We start from the raw sequence: 24,882 nt of genomic DNA, 5'->3' as shown, positions 1-24,882 counted from the left end.
AGATGATGGTAGTTGGCCCAAAGCTGCTAAGCTGTAAACAACTCCCCCATAAGGCATTCACACCGATCTATAGATTATGCAATCTATCTGTATAGCTCTTCTAGCACTGAATATCATCATTCTGTGAAATATATTATACACTAGATGTTCAATGTTTATAAATTTCAATATTCCACTTTAAAGCTGCATGACTTTAGAATCAATTTGCTAATCCCCTGTCTTTATATGTCCGATAACAAAGAACGATTGCGTATCTCAGTTGTGCCTTCTAATCTCATTCATCAGCGATTGCCATCTGGTTAAATGGCAGGGAGTAAACATGGCAGCATGGAGAGCGGCTAAACTGGTTAGCTGGACGTGTAGTCGAGCAGACTTCAAATACGGCCACTAAAAGGAGCGCCATTGTCGCAAAAACGCAAATCGATTGGATAATCAGGACATGTTACGCTGCCCCTCGTTGCAGCTTATCCCCAGGCATCGGTGTACGGACCACTTCCTACTCCAATACTCCGACTCCATCTCCGCCGGCACGAAATCCGTAATGCAGTTGAGGAGCTGAAAACCGACGCTCTTAGCTGACAAGCTCGCTTGCAGTTTGTCTGAAACTGTCGTTGTCCTTCGTCCTGCGTCCGTCGTCCTTTTGGCCGGGCTGGCTGCCTCCTCCATCATGTCGGTTCCTCCTTGCTGGCGGTTTCCACGTTTTTTCCCTGTTCCTTTCCTCTTCTTTTTTTTTGGCCAACAAGCGGGGGGAGCTTACATGGAAATGCGCTTCAGGACGTGGCATGCAAACCAAATGCAAAGTTAACCATTGCCAGCGAGCAACTGGCATTTTTGCCCATATCCATATCAATGCGGTCCACCCACACTTGCCACTGCCTTTTGTGCAAATTTTGCGCAAATTGATTTGTTGTTATCACACAAAAGCGCGGGCCAAGCGGGGTGTTTGGGGCCAATTCAAGTGGCAGGCGACAGTCGGCAGTCGGCAGCAAGGACCTGCAAAAAGGACTTCTTGGGCATGCACATTTCTAATGCACCTGGCCCCGGCCCGCCTGAACCAATTGGCTCAATTTTCGGTGCCGTGTAAGCACTACTCACAACTGGGCCAACTGTCAGGCCCCCCGAAACTTGCTCCGTACTTGCACTCGATTGCTGGCTTTGGTTTTTCCCCCAAGTGTTCCAAATTCAATTGTGTGTCGAGGGGCGGAGACACCACACACATTCTTGCGCGAAAGCCATACAAAACTTGTCATGTGAGTGACTCCTTAAAAGCCAATCGACTTCGTCTGAGCTGCCCTTATTCTTGATTTTTTCCTGCCTTTCTGGGTCTCGTCTAGCGAAACTTTTCATTATGCACTTGGAGGCCATTGCAATAATGTGCTGAAATTGCTTTCCACTTGACTGTCCTGTGAAAATATTGTCATGGAATGTCTGATATTTTCAGCAGTGATATCAGTGTTGCAAGTTAAATGGAAAATAAAGATACTTTCTAAGGTGAATGGAAAACGAAAACCTATTGAGCTTAGAAAAATATTTACTTTTGTAGCTATTGCTTTTACTCTCTAAGTAATTTTTACTTGAAACAAATTTAAGCTACGTCTACTTTGTGAGAAAATGTGTAAAAAGGTTGTGCAGTTTTCTACAAGTACATAATGTAACCTATTTTCTGCATGTTAATATAGGCGACATCGCTGGTTTTATTCATTTCATTACTAATTTCACTACAATTTATGTAAAATTTAACCTTTCAATGTTCAGAGCCCCACCATTTTCTATTCAGTTATAATTATGCCTGCCGCCAAAGGCATCATAAACTACATCACACTCAAACATACACGGCACCACACACACATAGAGACTATGTACAGAGATATATGGATTAAATATGTACTTAGAGGAAAAAAGATATTGGGGAGGCAAATAGAGGCTAGATTACCATTTACAGAACTTCGTACACCAGCACAGCATATTGCATAATGGATAATTGGACAGCAGTTTTGACGCTGCCATCTGCTTTGGTTACTTTTTGCATTATTTGTTGTTTATTTTTTTATATTTGTTAAACCTATTCACATTGGTACGAGTACGAGTATAATGATGCAGATACAAAAGCGTGTGTGCAACTGGTGACAAAGTTACGAGATAAAAAAGGGGATTGGGATAGGGATTGGGATAGGAAGTGGGCGGGGTTTGCTGGTTAGTCGGTTGGTATCTGGATGCTTGCTGGGATCGAGGATGTGGCTGGCATACACGTAAGTTCAAAATATGGGCCCAACATCAACATTACGATATTTTTCATTACATAAATTATTTTATAGTAGACACGTATAGTAGCTAGACATGTTGGATGGTTACAACATTCATTTCGTACTCTGTACATCCGTCCGTCACATTTCGGCTCGGCATTCCCATCGCTTCGTTATATTACGTTCCTTTCGGGTTCTTTTCATATACGTTTTTTGGGTCACACACACAGGGTTACACGGGGTTACATGGGGCTAAACCTCGACTCAACTGACATTTCTTTTGGTTTTTGGCTGGCTTTGGTTCTCGGCTAAATTGCAGATACAGTTATGCATACTAACAAAATCAAAGGGGCAACACAAAATTGCAGCTTGCATAACGGCCTCTAAGTAGGCACCAAAAACTAACAAAGAACCAATTGAAAAACCGAACAACGAAAGGGTTTTTTTTGTGTGTGTTGAAACAAAAATGCACGACAACATCAACAATAATAACAATCAAAGGATATCGAACAACATTTATTTGTGCAACTATTCGCAAATACGTTTTTAGGCTTTTTAAGTATTTTAAATGTTTTTATAGCTTAATGCTCTTAAAGAATGTGAGCTATGATATAAAACATGAACATGTTTTTCGTTTTTGGTTCGAAATGATTATGGTTTCCACTAGAATGAGTTAATACATTGACCGACTCTGGGATACTTTTCTCTTTTTAACTAAATTTAGAATTTGACTTTTTAATGATTGATTTGGGCTTTTGTATAATCGCAAGAGTGAAATAATCAGAATAGTTCTGAATATTGAAATTTGAAAAATCTATAGTTTTATTTTTAAATATTTGATTGTGACTGATTGGACATATTTTAAAGCTAGTTGCCAAATTGAAAATGAAAAGAAAATGTATCTCATAAAATCCTTTTTTTTTATAATTATGTTTACGAGATGTATGTTTATTTGTTAGGCTTCGTTTTTACAATCAAGGAACACAACACAATTACAACAATTAACTAAACAATGTGAAAATAGCTAACACAAAAACATTTCGCTAGCTAACACATAAGTTATCTTAGCACGGCTCTTTTTCTCTTTTGCAGTGATAAATCATACAAAAAAATGCTAATTCTATGCGACAGTGGCCTCAAACCCGACAGCACAGAGGACTTGGGGGCCTTCCGCCCCACGTCGGCAGGAAAAAGGATATAAGGATATATGGGGCAGGATATGGGAGGTTCCTCTGGAGCTGGCGTTCTGAGGCCACTGGAAACTGGCTGAAGCTATAAATGATGAGTGATGGTCGCTTTTGCAGTTGTTTCTTATTTTGATATTTTTGTTGGTTGGTTGGTTGGAGATAGTTTTTTGGTTGCTGTGGTTGTTTGGAATGGTTGTTTGGTGGGTTGACCTATTTGCAACTTACCCATTCGGACATTTCGTGCGTATCAGCATTTCGATGATGATAATTTAATATTAAAATCGTTGACACAACGGATGAAGCTACCATAAACATTATGCAATTGAAATATGTACCTGTTGGTTGGTTGGGCGTGTTGTCAATATATATATATATGCAAATATTATATATATTTATTATGTTTAGTGTGGGAATATATTGTAATTGTTGTAGTGGTGCACGTGGATTTTGGTTAGTTTCATTGTCATTATTATTATGTTGGATTGGAAGTTGTTGTTGTGTTAGTTCGTTTTGGGGTAACGCATATTTCAAAGTTCAGATTTATTCATTGTGTATGGTTTCGTTTCGTTTATACGCATTTTGTGTGCACATATCATTTTTGCGGAGGGTACACAGTTGTTTGAAAGAAAGAAAAAGGCAAGAAATATGTACAAAATATTTTAGTTAGTACATTAAATGCAAAAAATTGTCGTTTTGTTAGCTTCTTAATCGTTCTGTTTTTAACAGGCATAGCAAATGTTATTTTCAGGAAAAATACATATAGATTTATATTCTGTTTTTATTCACACACACACGAGGTTAACTTTAGCTTGTATACTTTAGACATAGGTTAGGTAAATATAGAAGTTAGACACCAAAAAGTGTACGCCAAGAACGGAATTAGAGAAATTCAACAATATAATTTTAATTTTAATTTTGTTAGCTCTTTTTGAAAGATAAGTATTCGGATTTGAATATTGCTTAATTTTGAAAAACAAAATTATGGAAAAGTGGAAAAAAAATTTAGTTCGGTTGACTATAATTTGATTTTAACTATAGAGTGGGGTTGCTCCTTTTTATTCTTCTCTAAGTAAAAAAAAATGATCTAAAGAACAAACCCAGTAGCCAAGTAAGTAAGATTTGGATTTCTGTCAATATCTAACTAAATACAATGTTTTCAGATTTATGCTCTCTATCAATTTCACTAGGACTTCTTTGGCTGAATTACGGGTATCTTATAGCCGAGACACAAGACATTAACGTTTCTTTTGAATTTTCTGATTATATGCGCTCAAAAAGGAACAACCCAACTGTATTTAAAATTCTGATACCTTGACAACCGAAACTAAAAATAGTTATAACGTGCAAGAAACTCGTTGTCAAATATGTGTGCATTGTTCAAACTAACTCGTGGTTTAATTTATATATAGGTTTTGATCAGCTTTTGGTCTTTAAGGTTCATATAATATAGTGGTTTACAATGTTATTAATTTGTTCTTCGCAAATTTGTTAAGGCTATACAATCTAATTATATGCCCCTCTAGTTATGGTTAATTAGTTTTTCGATCGCTACTTCTTTTTGGAAACATTTATTTTGGTTGCACCAGCACGTATATTTCCTTTAGACTTCAAAGCCAAATATTTGTGTACAACATTTGACTTTGCTGCCAAAGTAAATAACTCAAGACGTTAGCTGTGCTCTCCAAATTCGCTTGGGTTTTTAATTGTGTGTCAAAGTTTTAATATTATAAGATCATCGGATTTTATTCGGATTTTAAAATCATTTTAGAAATGCATGGATATATAGAAAATGAGTATGCAACTGCAACTTTATAGATATTCATAAACGATAGGTATATGAAAGTATTACGGTATAAATGTTAAGTTAATGATTCAAAAGCATAAGTAGGAACAGCGATAACATGATTCAGGTTACATATACGAAAAGCTCTACCATCGACTACTATTGGTAAACAAAATGATCTTACCCAGCAATGGCACCGCATCGGAAGTAGCCGGCATTGTCTCGGCAACCATATTCAGAAACACGGTCAGCGAGAGCAAGATGGTAACACCTAGATATCAGATGGAAAGCTTCGATTAAGTAAAGTAAGTGCATGGAAAATCAAGGCAGATTCAGATAGTGGCGCAATACTTGTTGTCATTAAGTATTGCATTACATTTTCAGAGTCCATTGTGGTTTCAGTTTTAATTAAAATGTGTTAGCTTCGTTTTTTAGTTTTGTGTTCCTGGCTAAACCATTTCTCACCATTTTCTAACAGTTCTTAAAGTCTGATTCTCTGACTAATTGTTTTCCAAATCATTTGGAAAGACATGACCCATCATTAACACTGCTTGAGTAGGTGAAACCTACCCAAAAGCTTTTAGTATCATGCACTTTCCAAGTCGCCCTCGCTAGCCATTCAGTTTTGTGTACTCAAGGAGCCGAGTCCTCGGCTAGGTCGAGTCCCAACTGATTTTCCGAGCCACTAATGCCATGTCCTGTCGACAGACAGACAGCAGCACACTTTAAGGAGCATTCCTCGACTCGTTGAACACTTTACACAGCTCCCAGCTCCGATGGCAGCATTAAAAGTTCAATAGTTTGCTCACCATCGCTGAGACTGTGGCGTCATCAGCAGGCCCAAACTGGCGGAGTGGGTAACGATGGCCATAATGGATAATGTGCCATGTCAGTCGGTTAGTCAGTCAGTTACAAAGCGAGGAGGCAGCTGGCTGGGGAGCTGTAGCTCATTCTTATCGACACGATTATGAGGGGCTTCTAATTTGAAATTCGCTGCTTTCGCCGCCAACTAGGCTGTCATTATTTAAAAAGTACTTGGCAAATACTTTTCGAGCGGCTCTCAAGCTGTTTGCATGTGTGTTGGCACTTCCCCCCGGCTTGTTATGCCCCAGTATTTGCGTTGCGTAAGTGGTTTGAAATTAATGTGGCGCTTGCCTCTTCCCCTCTCCAGTTTGGTGTGCCTCTGGCATCCCAGCCAAACTTACCCAGTGATAATTTTTCACCCGAATCCGGCGGCAGGGTGAATCCGAGCAGGGCCATGGAGGCAATCAGTACACAAGGTATGATCAGGTTGAAGAAATAGTACAGAGTTCGGCGGCGGATGATGATGGCGAAGGTGATGTCTATATAGGGTTCCGGGCAGCAGTTGTAATAGATCTCGTTACGTTTGCCGGGCACACCTGCGGTTGTTCAATTGTAGGGAGAGTGTCATTATGATAAGTTCTCGGTGCGATTAGTCGGTATATAGCATATGTTCTGGTCAGATATGTTGTATCTGTGGCAGTTTTTACTTGTCACTCGGGCTGAGCATCTTGTTTTGAGCATATTTCGAGATAGGAGTAAAGTAGGGAGTATGTAGTAGTAGTAGAGCATGGTAGAAAGTTGGTAAAAGCGTGTTCGGAACAGAGCAGAGCAGATCAAAGACTAGAGTGGGCTGGTTGAGTGTAATTGAAGCATTATTGCCATTCACAGTTCTTCAATGTGGTACAGATATGAGTGGCTGAGTGGCTGGGAAACGAGTGCAGTGTGGGTGGGCATGCCGGGTTGATGTTTGGATCTTGGGTCTGGGGTCTGGGGTTTAAGGGTTTCAGGGTTTGGTTGAGTGTAAACTTAGTTTCGGAAGGAGTTTTATTTGTCTAGGCAACTAATTGTAAGTAAAGTTACATAAGAGCAGAGCAGAGTGGAGTAAAGCCGAGCAATTTACTATGGGGTAAAAGTTCTGATGCACTTTGCTTTCCAAAATGTAAATACGTAGTAGAAAAGTATGTAGAGATAAGAAATCGTTTGTGGGTAGTTCAAGTATGCATATACATGTACAAAATCAAAGTTGAGAGTGAAGTTGTGTAGGCTGAGTTTATTGGCTGTAAATGGAAGGTCCTTAATGTGTCTATAGAATTGTGTGACTTATACTTATTTTGTCTTTGATCAAATATATTTTCTTGACTAACTATTACCCTTTTGTCACGGTATCGATCTCCCAAAATTATTGGCCAACTGTAGCCAAGGAAACTAAAGCCGCAGCCAAACTAAATAGTTGTCCCTGCTGATTGAAAGATTTCTGGAACTTCTGCTAATCTGCTTCTGTAAGAAACTTTCTCCTAGAACTCAAAAGCACATCCATTCAAAAACCATGGAACCTTCTACCACGACAACTCCGGTCTCTTCTTAATTGCTTTCCTCCCCCCGCCCATTGCGCGACATGTTCGCAAACATATTTGCAATAAAAACTTTTGGCAAAGCATTTGCCATATGCCCTAAAGAAATGCAGAAAGTACGGAAATAGCTAGTGGCAGTGGTAGACAACAAAATTTCAAGCAAAATTATCTGCTCAACTTACTCCAAGATTACCAAAGGGATTACCAGCGACACAGACTGCGAACAAAATGCCTTGGCAGCGTTTTTAAAAATGACCTAGCTACTTTGGGGCTGCCACCCGAAGTTCCCAAACTCCTTCCCACAAACAGTTTACCTCTTATGTCTGGGAGCACTTGGCCAACTCAAAATAATTTGCATAAGCTGGTGGAGAAAAAACCCGCAAATGCGGATAGAAAATAAGGAATGGCCGAAAGGGGGAAACGAAAACAAAAAGCCGGCGAAAAACTTTTGAAAAGTCCCGAAAAATTACGCACAGAAAAATAAAACAACCGGAACAGGAAATAAAAGAGTGCGGAGTTGGCAAATGAAACCCGAATTTGTTGCAAACATTTTTCTTTTGCACTTTTGTGGCCAGTGTTGAGTTGAAAACTTTCTGTGTCTGCAAAAGGCACTAATTCGCAGTGCATGTGTGTAAGTGCGAGAATGCAGAAGTATTTGTCTTTTAATTTCTTAATTGGTTCTGCTGCACGGCTCTAACAGACAGCTAAAGAGCATGGCTCCATCCCTTAACTTATCTATTCAGCTGGCTCGAAGTTTTCCCGGACCGCGGAAAGCTTGAAAAATGAGGGTGTGGCTGGATTTTCAGCTCTCATGGTTTTCAATAGCATGCTGCACTTTGCCCATTGACTGCAAATGTATTTTGACTTTCCTTCACTGAAATCTTTTGGCTTTTGTGCTCTAATTGATTTAGTCCAGTTGAATCCCTCCTCTAATTAAAGCAGCCCATTTTACGTTAATCTAAATCTAACTTTACTATTGAACGGTGTTTTAATTGTTGAAAACCCGTTTTTAGAAGGACTTCTTTGGAATTAAAGTAATTTTTTAATGTCTTAGAAAAGCGTTTCAAACGAAGGCCTTACTTTAGTCTTGTATAAAATAAAAATAACAAACGGAATTTACGTTACATATTTCTTAAAAAAATATCTACCGTTATATAGAGTATGTACAGATTTTGTATAAGCTCTCCAAGATTTTCTCATATATATAATTGTTAGACAAAATGCAAAACGTTTCCAGTAATCCTCATAGCTGTCTCAGTATTTGAAAACAGTTTGTATAAGGTATAATTAAGCGATTCTATTCAGCATTCAGTTAGTTTCTTATCGTTATGCTATCCGCATGCCTTTATCAGCGATCAAGAAAAAGATTCAAATATTCCGGGAAATAAATAATCTAAAGTAAATGCATACAGGGGCCGGGCCTTACCTCTTTATCAGGTTTAAAACTTATTGGGGCCTGCACTTGGAGTAGCATAAATGGACTCTTATGAGCTCGAATTATGCTAATCCAAGCAGGCTTCTTACACTGAGAGTAAACGAAATGTTTACGCGGCTATTTCGGACTTAAAAGTTAAAGCGCCCAAAGAATTTTTGCGATAGTTTTGTTTGTTGGAGTTTTGTTTTGAAAGTTGAGTGAGTGGGAGAACACTGGATAAGCGTGTGATTTGGGTGGAGTACGAAAGTATTTGAGTACGAGTAATTGGGTGGGATAACAACAGGGTTCATCGAGTGCCTTACTTAATTCCGTATTCATTGACCTCGAAATTGAATGAATTAACCATAGAAAAGTATCAAAAAAGCAGTGATGTAAACCTTCTCATCCCTAAATGATTGAAAGCTGCTTTCAATCACGTATTGATGAGCAACACAGTCGTAGTTTCGAACGGAACGAGTTCGGAACTTTAGTTCGCAGCTTGAACCCTGCTCAAGAGTGAAAGAGAGTAAGTAAGAGATAGATAGAGAGCGAGTACTGCTGAAGTGTACTGGTGTGTGTGTATCTCTGTGTGTTTCTCGCACACGAAAGTATGCTATAAATCAGCCGCAAGGCCAAAACTCCGCGAGGGAGCAGCAGCAGCGAGTCCTTAGCACTTGGCCAATGTCCTTTCGCTGGCGTGGAGTGTTAACTTCCACTTCCACCTCCACACACACTGGAATCGGGAGCATTGCGGAGTAAGATAGTATCTCAATTCTTATGTGATTCTTTCTGCCTGAAGAACGGGGTAGAGACCGCCTGCTCAGAGTCTGAGTTTGGGTGTCGAAGTATGTAGAGAGAGGAAGGTGGTCGCTCCAGGACGACGTTGGCTTACTCACCCAGTAGTTCCCACTCGCCGTTGAGCACATAACTGCTGATATCACCGCCAGTTTCATCTTGTAATTGTAAATCCAGCTTTTTATACGATATTCGGGGAGAGGGTATAGAATAATGTAAATATCTCACTCGCATTATCAGATCAATGCAGAAAAACGAACCAAGGGGAAATCATAAGGCATAAATACACTCGATTCGAATCGGTCAAGCATAACAACTACGAGTTCTTTTCAGTAAGTTAAGTACTTCCTGGTTGCCCTGCTTGCATGGGTGACTGAACCAAACCTGGAATCCGTCGTAGGTCCAACTGCCGAACTTCATCTCGCACCGCTGGTCGTCGAAGGGGAACCACGTGATGTCGATCTTGCACGTCGACTTGAAGATCCCCGGCGGCACGTACAGGCACGAGCCGTTGTTCCGCACCACCACGTTCGTCTGGTAGGTGCCGTCAAATCCCTCATCCGCACTGTTGTACATCAGCACGTCCGGCTTCCAGATGCGATGCGGCGGGATTCGCAGATCCTTAACTCCGCCATAGTCGGAGGTGTTCCAGCGGAGATTCATATCGTTCCACTCCAGTTTCAACCACACATTAGTGACTAGCAATTGATTTTTCTCGTCCTGCCGGAAGGAAAAAAAAGAACGGAATGCCCAACAGGAAGTTAATTACACACGTCACACGGAATCATATTTTATTAATTAACGCGTAAAAATCGCGGCTACATATGATGTATTCATAGAGCACAAAGTTCGACTGAGAACTCGCACTGGCTGTTTTTTATAAAGTATTTCCTGCCGCAACGGATGCCAGCTGCGGTGGGATTTGGTCGGCAGCTCACTCACGTGCGGCAAAAATGGCAATTGAAAAAGCGGATACATCCGCAGCGAGTTGCTTGCACAACCAGCTGCGAGCTGTATTCCTTTCATTTCACTTAAAAGATTAAAACATTAAGCCATGCTTGGTTACATTTTGATAAAATACCGCTTTTTCTTTAATTAATTAATCGGTCAATATACCGTTTCGTAGCAATTCCGTGATACGGAACTCTGTCATAAATATTTTAAAGTATTGTGTTATGTGGCATTCTAAAATTATACATATATTATACATTTTTAAAGTGATGCGAATAATACGGAATCAACAAATTTTCCGTTCACCAGTGGTATGAAAAGTTAATAGTTTTGCTTATAAATAATTAAGCATAAAAATCAGCAAAAATTGCATATCTACTTTAAGCGAACTTTAATCAAGATAGCTGCATATTTTAAATACTTCGTAGCCCACTTTCCCAAGGGATGTAGCCCAATAACCGAATCCGCGCGTTACAGAGAAACCAGACACCGAATCCGCTGCTGCTGCTGCGGCAGCTGCTCCTAAAAAATGCAACTGCTGCGCACAGGGCGTATGTGTAATTTACAATTAAATGCCTGAAATATTCATGGTTCACTCGCTGGGCGCTGTTGCTCACAGGAAAGGAAACAACAAAAAAGGCAGAGTAACAGTGGAAAACTGAAAACAACTGGCGGAACCCAAATCTCTGCTGCCTAACTAACAGAGCGAGGGCCAAGGACTACAGGGATCGGAATGGGCATCGGGTGGGGGACAAAGGATTCGGTATGAGCACTGACTCCGCGTTGCTCGAATGTTTTGTCCGAGCAATTTCCCTTAGTCAGTGTGCAAGTGCAATCACAAAATGGGCTCAAATATGCGACAGGAATGCGGTGCAGATGAAATGGAGCCGCCCGCCCCAGCGGAGATCCGAGTACCCAACCCGCAAGCGGTTTCCAACCAGCATGCTGCCAATATGTTTTCCGACCAAATCGGATCGGATGACGGGTATGGGGGGAGCGAGGGAAAGGCGGGATGAAAGCCAACAGACCAACAAAATCGAAGCTTGCGGCAAATATAACGTTGTAAAGGAGCGACGTGGCAGGACTTGGTAATATTGCGGGCATAACGCAGTCCAAAAGCAAGCATACAACGTGTCCCTCTGTCCATGTGTGTGTGTGTGTGAGAGCCTGACTAAATATAGCCATTACATTATTGCACTTGACTGCAGCAGAGTCCATTTCGGCCATCCACCTTTCCCCCGTTCACATGGGCAAACAACATCCCTCCCTCCTGCATACTTATAATTTGCAGTGTACTTTGCGACTGCGACCGCAGCAGACAAACAAATGCCTGACGGTAAAAAGTATGCCATGGTTTTTGCCGGGACGAAAGTGGTTGAATAAAGACGGCGGGCGGGCAGGCGGATAAAGGCTCGACTGCGACCTAATAAAATTCCGTTTTCCAAATTGAGTTTCTGATGACGCTCCATAATTTTCACGGCTTACACATTGAGTGCGATTTTGGTTTGACCCCACTAGGATAATTCATTTAGGTGGCCAACGTAATGGAATATCCCTCGGTTCTCTTATTTCTAGGTTTACGTGGACCTGCTCTTATTTAAACTCATTCATTTACTTAATTTCAGTAGGAACTGCCTGCTTTTGACAGGACATTGCCTTTCGGGATATATATTCCAACTGCAGTTGTCGGAGCAACTCCTATTTGCAACCCATCCAATTTAAATTTTGAATGCGCATGTTCATTTGGAGTAAAAGCGGTGCACACAATTATAAAACTAACAACCGCAAAACGTGAGAGCGCGAAAAATATAATTAAAAACGCAAACAAAACGGGAGCTAAAATGAGAAAACTGAAAACATATATATATCTTAAATAGAGTTTTGCTTGACAGAACCGTGATACGAACTAAAATTATTTATGACTTGGTTTAAAGCACTGAAACTAATGCACATTTAAAAAGAAACCAAGCTTCTTGAATATATCTCATGAACTTAACAGAGTTAGTTTAAAAATCTACTGTGTACTGTGTATCTTTGGTTGGCGCTTCCAATTGCTTTTGATGCATCCTTAAGGGAAAAAGGACAAGTTTTTGAAGCATGTGTGCAGTTTTTTGTGTGGTTCCTAGTGCAGCAGCCTCACAAGAAAAGCCCATGTATAAATGAAGCTTATTCGCATTCAAATAGTGTGCGTATGTATGAATGTGTATGTCTACTAAGGGAGGCGAGGAAAAATATATATAAATAAATGGCGGCTACGGGCGGCAGTTGTTGAATTTTAAATGAGCAAAAAAGCAAACGGCAAAATTATTACAGCCCAGAGTTTTTATTTCCCCCCGCACTCGCTTTTTGCACAGCCTTCGGCCGGGCCAAAGACAAGTTTTGGTATGCGGAAATTTGCATATGTGCGCCGCAAATACATATTCTCGCAAAGCACTCACACACACGCAGAGGCGGTTCATTGACATGGCAGGCCAACAACGTTCGGGGAATTTAAAAAACAGTAAGCCAACTCGAAGCCGACTGAAAGTGTAGCATAAAACGCGGCGCGCGGTCTCCACGCACACCACCACCATGCATGTGCACACATACAGGCGCAGGCCTAGTTTCTCATTGTGTCCTGTATGCATAAAAAATGGCTGGCCCATCTCGACTTCATTACTCATTTTCCGCTGATATCCGTTGATATGCAACCCACTCCATCCGTCGTCCTGCGTCTACTTAATCACTTCCTCCGTCCCGACACGCCGCCAGATCCTTGGCCTGCGTCTTGGCCCTTATCTAGGCGCTCTTTGCCGCCACTGTCTTTCTCCCACTGATGCCAATTAATCTGCGCCTCGCTTTGTCTGCTCCTTTTTAATTAATGCGCCTGGGAGTTGTTTTATTTGTACTTTCACCGCCTTTCGCCAGCCCTTAATTTCACCTCCTTGTTCTGCCTGCTCGGCTTGCCGTGCCTTGTCCTGAAAGTCAACTTCTTTTTGTATCCTGTTTTGCCCTGGCCTGTTTTTCACTTTCTTTTTTCATTTGTCTTTTGCCGAGCATAGTTCTCAATAATCCCCTTCCATTTGTCATGCTGGCTGATTGTGCTGAACGGCGAAAGCATGCTTATTGGCTTACTCGCAGCCTTGTTTCCAATTTGACTTACTTAAGAAAGGATTCGATTTTTTTGGCATCAGTGGAATTCCTGCAAACTATGCATTACTCTTTTTGAATTCATAGGGCTCTCAATAAAAATCGAGAGCCTCAAGATCGCGAAGATGTTACTTCTTAAATTTAATTAAAAAACCTGTTTCATTTCTTCCATTGAATGTTGCACTTTAAAATCGTTAAGTGGTTTCGTGGTTTATGGTTCTCCATATTTACTTAAATACCCACCCAGCATTCAATGCACTTCGGCATGGAGATTCCTTTCACTCGGCGCATTTAATTAAAAAACACTTCAATATTCATTTCTTCCGCTGGGAAAATAATTGGAACTGATTTTAACAGCGCTCTTTTATTTTATTTGGGGTAACAAGAGCGATCCTTGGGCCTTCCAAAATGCAATTAAATTGCAATGTTTGTATAATTCCGCGGAGTTAACTGTTCTCCCTTGAGCAAACACACTCGAATGTTCATAGTGAAAAGTATTTAAAGGATATTTTTAAAAAAGTGAAGAGCAGGCATACAAATGTGTGGATCGTTTTAAAGTGCCTTTTTCATCAGAAAATTTATTTTTTAAACTTAAATGTTTTTCTGTGCGGTGCTCTTACGTCTGTTACTTAATGTAAAGAAATCCTCAATTTATAACAATTAAATTGAAAAGCACAGCTCAAGTACAGTTGCGTTAGCAGGGGGTCAAAGTGCTGTCCCAATTCCTGCTAAACACATACCCTCACAAGCCACAAGCCATTGAGCAATCCTCTGGACGGGACAGCCATCCTGCCATCCTTTACATCTATTTATGTGTGCCTGTGACGTTGTGCTCATTTGACAAAATCGTATCTGCACAGACGAACGGGAACGGGAACGGCTTGGAGAAGGATTCGCAGGACACACAGGCACATGGATCTCCGTCTCAGTCACTTGCACAGGGAACAACATCAATCAAAGTGAAAGTGAGTGGAGTCGCCCATCCTCAGCGCTCAAAAAATCCCCATCCCAGCCGAAAATGCATTGAAAGCATTTGCGAAAGTATGCCAAGCATGTCCATAACCATCTATGCACATGGAAAACCTGTTTATGCTGTTTATGCCGATGGAAAACTCGCAGACCAGCAACGTGCAACCAGCGAGCATTGATGGCCAGTGTGTTGCCGTGCTGGGCCAGGAATAGAAAACCGCTGGCAAGTGTTGCACGAAGGTATTCTAATTTCGTTGTACACACAGCGGAGCGCATAACAAAGGGAAAGCTCTTCCGCACACTTATAGAAACTCATGACTGAGGGAAATGCAATTTGCAGCGTCAAAATTGCCGACAGGAAGTGAGAAGGTAAGACGGTGAGGTAAAATGGCATTGTCCTTTCCCCCGAGGACAGGTGACCTCCGGGAAAAGCAATTATGACCTGTGCTTTACATAAATCAAATGGGCATGAGAACCATATTACACCGAAAGGACTGCCATTGTTTGCACGGCCGTGTGATTAGAGTCCTTCGAAGAGCCAGCTGGCGAAGGAGCTGTTGACATTGCCTGATAAGTGAAATTGATGAAAGGATGAAAGTGGGTGAAGCGACCCAGTGTATCCATTTTTCCCTTTGTTCCTTGCCACACCGAGTGCAGCACTTTCCATTGCAATCTGGCGTCAGTGTTGTTGCTGCAAAATCCCTGCCAGGTGCTTAATCTTTAAATTGCTCGGATGCCCAGCTGGAGCAGGCAAAAAAAAAATATGCAAATGCCAGTGCAGCCACTGCATTTAACAGTTAAAATATTGCCACCGACGAACGCTGGCGTATCCTCGGCGGACAACTAATGGCCCTGCCGACCTGCAACTGGCAGAAAAATCGTTTACTTGACACAAAAAGTGCTCTACTTATGGCGAAAATGTATTTTTACCATTCAACGCAATTCTCTTTGCAACGATTGATTGAACAGATGGCACTTTCCATTTTTGAAATTCACCTTACAATTTAATCTTATTGGTCACGATGAAATAAGCTCTTTAAGATGATCCTTAAATTCTTCGTTTATTTAAATAAAGAATTTCTAGATATAAGAATGAGTACGAACTTTCCATGCAACACATAACGAGAATACCAATTGAAACGGCGTGTGGCAGGAGAGTAATATCCTTTATTATCGCACCATATGCAACTAATTTCCTTACGATTACGATTCCCCGCGAGGCATTAACAACTTTTGATTGCCGTGACATCTAAGCGGGGCACTAACAGTGCGCAATAAAAGTTTGAGTACACCACTGGGCTCATAAACCCTAGTTTGGCATCCAAAGGTGGTAACGGCCGTCAATCCCTCTCATTTTACCCGAATGACCCGATTTTGGTTTTTATGCCCGGAGCACCGCGTCGAGCTCCCAGTTCCCAGTAATTGCCGCATTTCTGCTGCCTTCGCTGCTGGATTTCAGCTGCGTTTCGAGTGTGCGTGCTGCAGTTTTTACTGCCACCCAGAAGCGGCTACAAACAACGACCGCCAGCGCATTGTGCCCATTCGTTCTGTTCTTTCAACTTCATTTTGCACCAGCAGCAACTCGCACTTCATTGCTTTGCCCACGCCCCCAGCCCCCACCATTCGGCAGGAACTTCAGAAACACCCCTCGCCTGCCCGCGGGCTTATATGTTTTGGCACAAGGTGTGAAAAGCACATGTGCAAATTTTATTTATTCATTTTATTTGCATGCCAAGTGTGTACGGGTGTATTTTATTGTAAATGCACGGCAAGAAATCGGAAAAGGATTTAAGAGTGTAGATTTTGTGAAGAACTCGTTGCGTGCCTATGCAATTTCAGTTATCAGGATAATAAGTAAGTAGTATTATATAATATACTAATGATATTTTTTCTTTTCCAATTTTAGAAATATTATTTTGTGATTCCCTCCTGTTTTCTCTCGGTGTACTCTGCATCGCCTTTCACTGTTTGCCTTTGTGTGAGTGTATTTGTTTGTATGTGCGACTTTTAGCGCGTCACTGAATGCGCAGTTTTCTAGCGTCTGGAATCGTTTTCGCTTTTACTTTTTCATTTTTTTCTGAACCAGCCATATATGCCAGCAGCAACTTTTCTGCGTTGCTGATTTTGCTTTTCATGCCTCATGTGTGAGTGCCTTTTGTTTGTGCGCTCCATTTTGCTGAATCCCAACTTTATGCGGGACTCTGGGTTCTTTGCCTCGCTCAGGATCTGGTCCTGGCTCCGTGGCACTGGCTCCTGGCTCCTGGCACCGTGGGGATGGCCAAACAAACAAGCCGCACATACGGACAAATGCAATGCAAATCTAATATGAATTGAGGTTGTCTCACTAACAAAGGCAAACGCCTCTCGTCGCCTTTTCCGACAGTTTGCACCTTATTCGCTCGCCAGTTCTTTCTCTAGATTCCTGCCTGACTTTTCACCCCCATACGCAATTGTAAGTTGGGGCAAAGTTTTCGCAACTGATGAATGCAGAACGAGCAAGCGACCGACCGAACGACAGACGGACCCACCGCCCTTTCCAAAGGTGAAAATGAGTCAAACGGCGCACATGCCACATGACGTTGCATGTAATTTGCTCGACACTGCCAGTCAGCCAGGATATGTGTGTGTCCTGTCTGCAAATAGGCCAGAGGAACGTGGGAAGGGGTTGCGGGGGGCAGCTGCCATTCAAGGAACACCCAACAGGCAACAGGACACACACTCACACCATCACATGTGTGTGTGTGTGCCCTGCTCTCTGGCAAATAATTAAAATTTCACTTTCTTGGCAATTCACTTTTTACCCAAGCACCAAATTGTGTCATCAGGGATTCTTTTTTTCACCTGCCTACTTTAAGGCACCCATTCAAAAGGAAAAGCAGGAAAAAACCGGTGAAACCGAAAGTTCCTTGCTGACACAAGGCTGGCGGTAATTAAAACAGGAAATTAAAGGAATGCTTTTAATTTCGTGTTCTTAGTCACAGCGAAATACAGTGTGGTTCTTGAACTTTCAACTTGCGGTATTTCAGCCATTTTAATATAGTCAATTGCGAATGAATATCTCGTATAGTTTAAACATTTGAATAATCTATATCTATATATATATCTAAGCTTAACAATAGGATATATTAAATGCATCTACTACTTACCACATCGATAATTTGCATTAAAGTTAAACCAAAGCTTAATTGTAACGGGTCCGATTCATTGAGAACGGGACGTTCTAGTGTATTATAAGGATCCAAAAGATCGTGTAACAGTCTCTTTTCATGATATCCTGCTAGGCAAACTGCAAGTAGATAAAGTTCGGATTAGTGCATACAAGACGGTCGACAAAGTTGGCTAAGAGTGCTGCAACTGCTTGCTCTTTCGCAGAAGCACCGCAAATCAACATCGATAATTCGGCAAATGGGTTTGCTGGGGGGGAAGGGGGGTTTCTCGAGTGAGACAACAACTAAAATTTATTGATATGCAAAAGTTTACGAGTTTCTGGCTTCTGCAAGTTGGTTTCGCCTGCCACTTGGACTTGGCCTGTGGAGGGGCGGCGAAGGCGGCGTGCAGGACCTGTTTGGGATGCGGGTCCTGCAGTCGGCGTCGGATTGGAAAGGCAACAGAGAAAGGAGTTCGAAAGGATGGCAGAAGAAAAGTTTTTGTGCTCCGCTCTGCCAACACACATATGTCTTTCGCAGTCGCAAACAGTGTGTTTGTGTGCAGGGACGAGACCATTGTTCTCTGGCAGGCGAATAACAAAAGGAAACTTTTATTGAGCAAAAGTTTTTCACATACAAATTTTCTTGTTACGTTTTTTCCCCAGCGATAATAGATTGCCTCATCTACACACACACACAGACACACAGTCAAACAAATGCAGGGACGAACATATTCGCATCGTTATCGTGGAATTATTTATGCATGAATGTGGGCAGCAGAAGAAACTACAAAAGAAACTAGATGATGTGGAAGGAGGAATCCTGGCAGCCCGCCTGCTCTTTGCCTCTCAATTTGATAATTTCTTAAGAGTTTTCCTCCAGTTTTTCCCAACACACTCCCTTTTTTCCCCTGCAGAATCTCTATAAGCAGACAGTAAGTAGCGATAAGTTGCGGATTTATTGAGTTGATTGAGAATGCAGTTCGTGTGGCAACGGCGAAAATAATCTGGGAAAATTGCCATTGATTAGGTTCTTGAAAAGTGCATTAATACCAGATTGATGAGCAATGCAGCATGTGCCCTGAATGCGAAGTGTTCGGTAATTAAATTCTCGAATAATTCAATCTGGTGCTTTTCATTTTCTGCAACGATAGTTGAAATTCTGTTGTACGCAAAAAACTTTTCACTTTCCACCGAGCTTAGTGCGCTTAACCCAAAAGATTTGCATACGAAATGAACAACGTTTAGAAATTATGCACATGAATTTTTTAGTTTTAATTTGTCTTTAGTCCTGTCCTGGTCCCAGCGTTTCAGCTGGCTTTCTTCTGGCCCAGCCACTTTCTCTGCCGTTTTTGCATATTTCATTCGCTTTTCACGCGCTCTCTCTTCCTTGTTCATTTAATATTAAAACAAAATGACGAGCCTGCAGGCCAAGAGAAAAGCCGAGAGCAACCAAATGAAGGAAGAACTGCAGCTAACGAGCACAGTACAGACCAGGCCAACAATGAGTGTGGGTGGGTTGGTAGGTTGGTAGCTTGGCAGGTTGGCAAGTTGGCAAGTTGGATAGGGCAGCAGTTAGGCCTTTAAGGCAAAGCATTGACACCAGCCAACTCGGGGAGTGGGCCTAGAACAAAGCAACCGAGGCTCAGAAGGCACAAAAACAGCAGGACAACAGCGAAAAAAAGAGGCCAACGTCTGATGAAGTGTCAAAATGAATGTGATAATAAAGCAAATATGAGGGCCTGCCAGCGATCCTGAGTATCGGCCAGCCATTGTGGACTGGCACAAAGGCGACTTTGCCGACTTTTGCGACTTTTGACTGCGACATCACGAGCCGAGACTTTTGTTTCTATTCACTTTTGTTGCCAGACCATCAAAAACATAGATACAACGAGCAGAATGTAAACTATGTGCCTAAAATGTGAGCTGAAAAAAACAAACGATAAGTTGGAAACCTAATTAAAGATTAACGAGCCTAACACGCCACTATTTTCAAATAGCCAACCAAGAAGTGGAAAACATAACTTAAGCTACATTTTTCAAATCAAGAAATAACTAACTGAAAATAACTTCAGCAAATAATAGTTTTAGAGCTCGGTAATTAACAACTCTGAGAGGAATATGTACAGTCATTAACTATCCATTTTTGAGTCGTTAACTTTTCGGCAAGTCATCTTTAAATTTGGCTTTCTTCTCCCCACTCCCCATTTTCCCTACAGCCTGCGGCCATTTCGAAATGCCTTTTCAATGGCTGCACTTCCGTTTCGCTATTTTCCCTATTTTTTGGTTGATGCCACCGTTGTTGTTGTTATTGTCCGTTGGCAGGCCGCATAAAATTGCAATTTTATTGCAGCGGAGCATGAAAAAGTAATTGCTATTTCACAAAGCCAAACCAAGTCGTTGGCCAGGGAGGCAGGGTGAGATGAAGTGCGCGGGGCAGACAGCGCGAGGAAGTGCGGCAACAGCTGCAAGGATAGCGGGCTGCAAGGACCTCCAACGCGGGGCACACTCGTGCGGGCCAATTTAATGTGGCAAATAAAAAGCAACCGAAATTGGTTAGAAAATGCAGCTGCCTACGGAACACACGCCGCCACAACAGCCATAATAACGACAGCGAATTTGGTCAATGCTCCTCAGAAACGAAAGTAGGACCGAAAAATAAGAAGTTCGCCTAAAAGGACGTGCCTGTGGGTTGATTTTCAAAAATAACCTTTTCATATCCTGGCATAATGTTGAAAACCATGAGAATAAAGAAATATAATAATTAAGTAAGTGGATTTTATATGTATATTATTATTATATTTTTTGAAAATAATAAACTTGTTAGCTTCTTTCCCGGTTCATATCGCATAAGCTCTGTGGAAAAATCCTTTACTGAGCTCTAAGGTTCATCTATTTTCCTCGGCTTGGACGCAGGTCCTGAGCTAAGAGTAGAGAGATGTCAGAGATATTCCGACTCGCGCTATCCGCCGATATTAAAAATTGAAAGCAAAATGAAAACTGACGGGGCGCCAAACCACTTAAGCTTCCAAAACCGATACAGGATAGGGTGGGGTCGGTGGTGGAGGAGACGACAGTGATGAAGCTTGATGGCTGTCTGTTCAGAAGGGTGAACACTGTGCAGGCAGTCGCAGGGCAGGCCACCTGCTAATGGCTGCGGGGGAGGACGTGGACAAGGATTTGCGCAGGACGATGAAGGGCTTTGGGAAACAAGAAAGAGCTCAGAAGCGAGCATTTTAATAGCGCCAAGGTGACGCTTAACCATTCAAAGCTTAATTTATGCAATAAAAATTCCAGCACTAACACCCGCCCCTTCGGAATACCCCCTCAATTCAACCCCCCACACACACATACAGTTGCCCTTAATTGGATGGAGCTTGGGAGCTGGGAAAGCATTTAATTGCTTATGACTTTCTTGTTTTCCTTTTTCCTGTTTCTTTTTTAGGGCCACGGATGGGGCAGAAAGAGTAACCTGAGACGAGAGTAGCCTTAAAAATGGAAACAAATCGATAGATTGCTTTGTAAGGGAATATAACAGAGAGGAGAGCAGAAGATCAAATAAAATTGTGATCCTTTAAAGTATTTAGGTTTGAAATATCAATACATTTTTTAAATTATAAAATATAACATCTTAAAAGAATTCAAAGTATTCTGCTACTTTTTCCCAGTAGAACCAGTAACTGGCATTTTCAGAACTCCCCTGACAGCGCCATCAATCAAACTGCCTTGTGTCCACTATTGAAAATTATGAATGCTATCACATTTAATGATTGATTTTAGGCCAGCCATCCCCATACTTTCGCTCCTGCTCACGTTTGATCCTTTGTGATGTTGGCTGGATATGGGTAGGGGATTATTTGTGCCTGGCTGATGGGCTCATCATCTGTCCCAGCCGCATGTGTGCGATGCTCTGGGCCTGGATGGGATCCATAATGCAAATGGCAGGCATGACATTGGGTTTTTCTTTCTTGTACAACCCTTTAGCTAATGATGGAATGGAACTTGTGACATTTATCGTATAGATTGATAGAGCTGAGTGGGAGTTGACATTCAGCGAAAATTCCTGAATAATGCATGTTGTTGTGGGTGGAAAGAAGTTATAATCAGGCAGGGAATAGTATGTTTGCCTATGATGGAAGAAGAATATCTCAAACAACGATAGAACACCGTTGTTATCAATCAGGTAAACTAACCACTTTTCCTTCAAGCGTGAACTTAAATTTAATGCAAGCAGTGTAAGCTGCCTTGCTGTTGGCCTAAATACAAATTAATGCCATCATCGCATGTTAGCGGCAAAAGACAAGGAATTAAACAATAGGGGGCTGTCAGATGCGAAGAGTCCTGAAGTCTTGAAGCATGCCAAAAGCCTTTCGGTAGCAATAAATGTCATACTTACAGGACATGACCAGGCAACGTAGAAAGGGCACTTGGCTGGCCGACGGGGCGTATGAACGATGTCATAGGGCAAGCGCATACTCGACACACTTATGAATACAGTAACAAGTAAAGCCGCACACACTTACAGCTGCTGTAAGCAACGTTGACGTTGTGCAAAGTTTAAATCTGATTAGCGATGGCAGCCAGAAGAAAGGCGGTAGAAACGTGTGGCGAGAAGGATGAGGTGGAGGAGGAGGGGAGCAGTACAATATGCCCGGGCGGAAACGGAAGTGCTGCCATAAAATCATAAACATGCACACGCATGTGGGCAAACGGCAATTGTTGTTGAAACTGCTGCTGTTTCTGTTGCTGCCACGGCTGTTGGTGTTGCATGAAACATGAACTCAAAGCCAAAGCGACAGGACAGACACAAAAAACGAAACGGAATAACGACTTCGACTGCAGACACAGAAGTTGGCCCAGCAAACACACACATGGCTTAAATTTATGAATACAGTGGTTCGATGAAATTTAATGCTCTCTTTTACTTCACTATAATACAGTGCAACTTTAATGCAAATAGCAATATCGTTTAACAAATTACTTGTAAAACAATTTTCACAGTCATAATAAATCCCAAATGAAAGTAAATATGCTACTTCACTGGTCGTAGATGAGTAATTTAATATAAAATAAATAAATAAAATGACAAAATGAGTTTAAAATTGAATTCACCATTAAAACCTTTCATTATTAAAACACGGGAATCTAGTTTAATACTGCCTTTTTACCACCTGCACCACCGTTGAACGTGTGTACTTATTTAAGCTTTCATTGCCTGGCACGCCAACCACGACACGCGAATGCGACTTAGTCCGCGGCAGCCTGAAACATTGGCAACACTTTCCATCTTGTGTTTCTACTGCTCCAGCCCATATGGGCAGCCATTAATAACCCCAATATGTGTAAGTGGCAGTGGAGCCATCTCCTTGCCACCATCTTCAGGTGGGGATTTTCTTTTTTTCATTTTATGCCGCTAATGGAACGGCAGGCATTTGAGCTGCTAACCAAACTTAGTCCTTGTCTCGTTGGAATATTGTTGTCGTGGCAAAGAATTTTTAAGCTTTTAGTGCAGCGCAGTAAGGACAGAAAAAATGCCATTACACAAGATTTTCGAAGCCCCTTGCCGCAACCACTTGATATGGGAAATTTCTGTGCAGCAAGCGTTTCAACAAGCATTTGTTAAAAGTATTTATGGCATTGCAACTTTTCGGCACAGCATCAGCCACACATTGTTCGACATGACTTTGCTTTGCTTAGTTTCTGGCAAATAGTTTTTGTGCCGGAAAATGTGGGTCAGCTGAAGCAAGCAATTTAGTATAATTAACCAATAAATGCCACACTGTGCGGGAGTTTCATACGATGATACATGCTCAACGCAACCGTTTAAGTTTCGAGGAAGTGCCAATTAAAAACTAAAAACTGAAAGCTTCTCAATTACAGACATAAAATGGTTTATCCTTCAATAGGGCTCGTTCAGGTGCATCCGAGTCAAGAGCGTTTATGCAACATGCCCTTTGAAGGACCTCAACTGCGGCCTGCCACGCGTTAGCCACGAACAAGGACTAAGGACTTCTCAAGTGGGGGCGACGGAAGAAAAGAAAGAAAATAACCTTAGGCGCAGACGCCTTCAAGTGGCATAGACCGGTCTGAGATGGCTGTTGTTGCCTCACTTGAGGCTGTCGTAAATGTCACAACTGGCAAACAACAATGACATCAACAAGGGGCAACACAACGACAACTCCGGCCCACAAAATACTCGCATCCCACTCGTGAGTGGTTTTATGTGTCAAAGTGACAATATGTTGCCGGCGTGCATTATGTTGCTGCTGCTGCCACTGCCACAATGCGGCAAACAATGCGCCATGTGCGGCAACTGTTGCTTGCTGTCGATGTTGTTGATATGGTTGATGTTGCATGCAGCACTCGAGATAATTTAAATGGCACTCACCTTTAGCAGATAAATTCAAATATATCAATAAAAATATCCATGAGTGTTTATTAAGTCCGTTTATAATTTGCGTGCTGCTGCTGTGGCTGCTGTTGCCGCTGTTGCTGCTGCTACTGCTGCTGCTGCTCCTCAGTTGCGCCGCAAAGCTGCCTAAATAGGAAATGAAGGCGGTGGTGCTCGCTGTGATCCTTCTGAACAGTAGCACCGATCGCTGTTGCACGTGGAGTTGCCACTGTTGCAGCGACACGAGCAGCACCTGCAGCACATGCAACACCCAGGCGAATGTGGCCGTGGAAACTCTATCATGATTCGATATCGGAATGCTGAATTCATTGTCGCTGGCTCGACATTGCATGTAGGTGGCTGTCGGACAGCTGGTTGTTGCTGCTGGGGTGCTGTAGGTGTCCGTGGATTTGCGCGTTTTGAAGGGAGGCATGCTAAGTTGCTGTTGTTTCTGCAATTGAAGGAAGGCGATTTTAAAGTGCTGAGTGTGCAATTCTTTT

General features: G+C 42.0%; 1 protein-coding gene across 2 annotated transcripts in view; it reads right to left on the bottom strand.

The window, feature by feature from the left end:
* Window positions 1-24,882, bottom strand: part of LOC6611249 (neuronal acetylcholine receptor subunit alpha-7) — a 52,001-nt gene that overhangs the window by 5,271 nt on the left and 21,848 nt on the right. For both annotated transcript variants that reach the window (XM_002035768.2, XM_032720198.1), the window contains exons 4-10: window positions 24,380-24,833; window positions 17,993-18,132; window positions 10,182-10,517; window positions 9,899-9,974; window positions 6,419-6,613; window positions 5,398-5,484; window positions 3,656-3,765 (exon numbers count right to left, since the gene is read on the bottom strand). In XM_002035768.2, coding sequence (XP_002035804.2) covers window positions 3,656-3,765; window positions 5,398-5,484; window positions 6,419-6,613; window positions 9,899-9,974; window positions 10,182-10,517; window positions 17,993-18,132; window positions 24,380-24,833 — 1,398 coding nt within the window. The remainder of the gene's footprint in view (window positions 1-3,655; window positions 3,766-5,397; window positions 5,485-6,418; window positions 6,614-9,898; window positions 9,975-10,181; window positions 10,518-17,992; window positions 18,133-24,379; window positions 24,834-24,882) is intronic.

Source organism: Drosophila sechellia, chromosome 2L (assembly GCF_004382195.2).
Source record: "Drosophila sechellia strain sech25 chromosome 2L, ASM438219v1, whole genome shotgun sequence".
NCBI classification, from domain to species: Eukaryota; Metazoa; Arthropoda; class Insecta; order Diptera; family Drosophilidae; genus Drosophila; species Drosophila sechellia.
The sequence above is the reverse complement of the archived record's forward strand: the minus strand, read 5'-3'. Positions and strand labels throughout refer to the sequence as shown.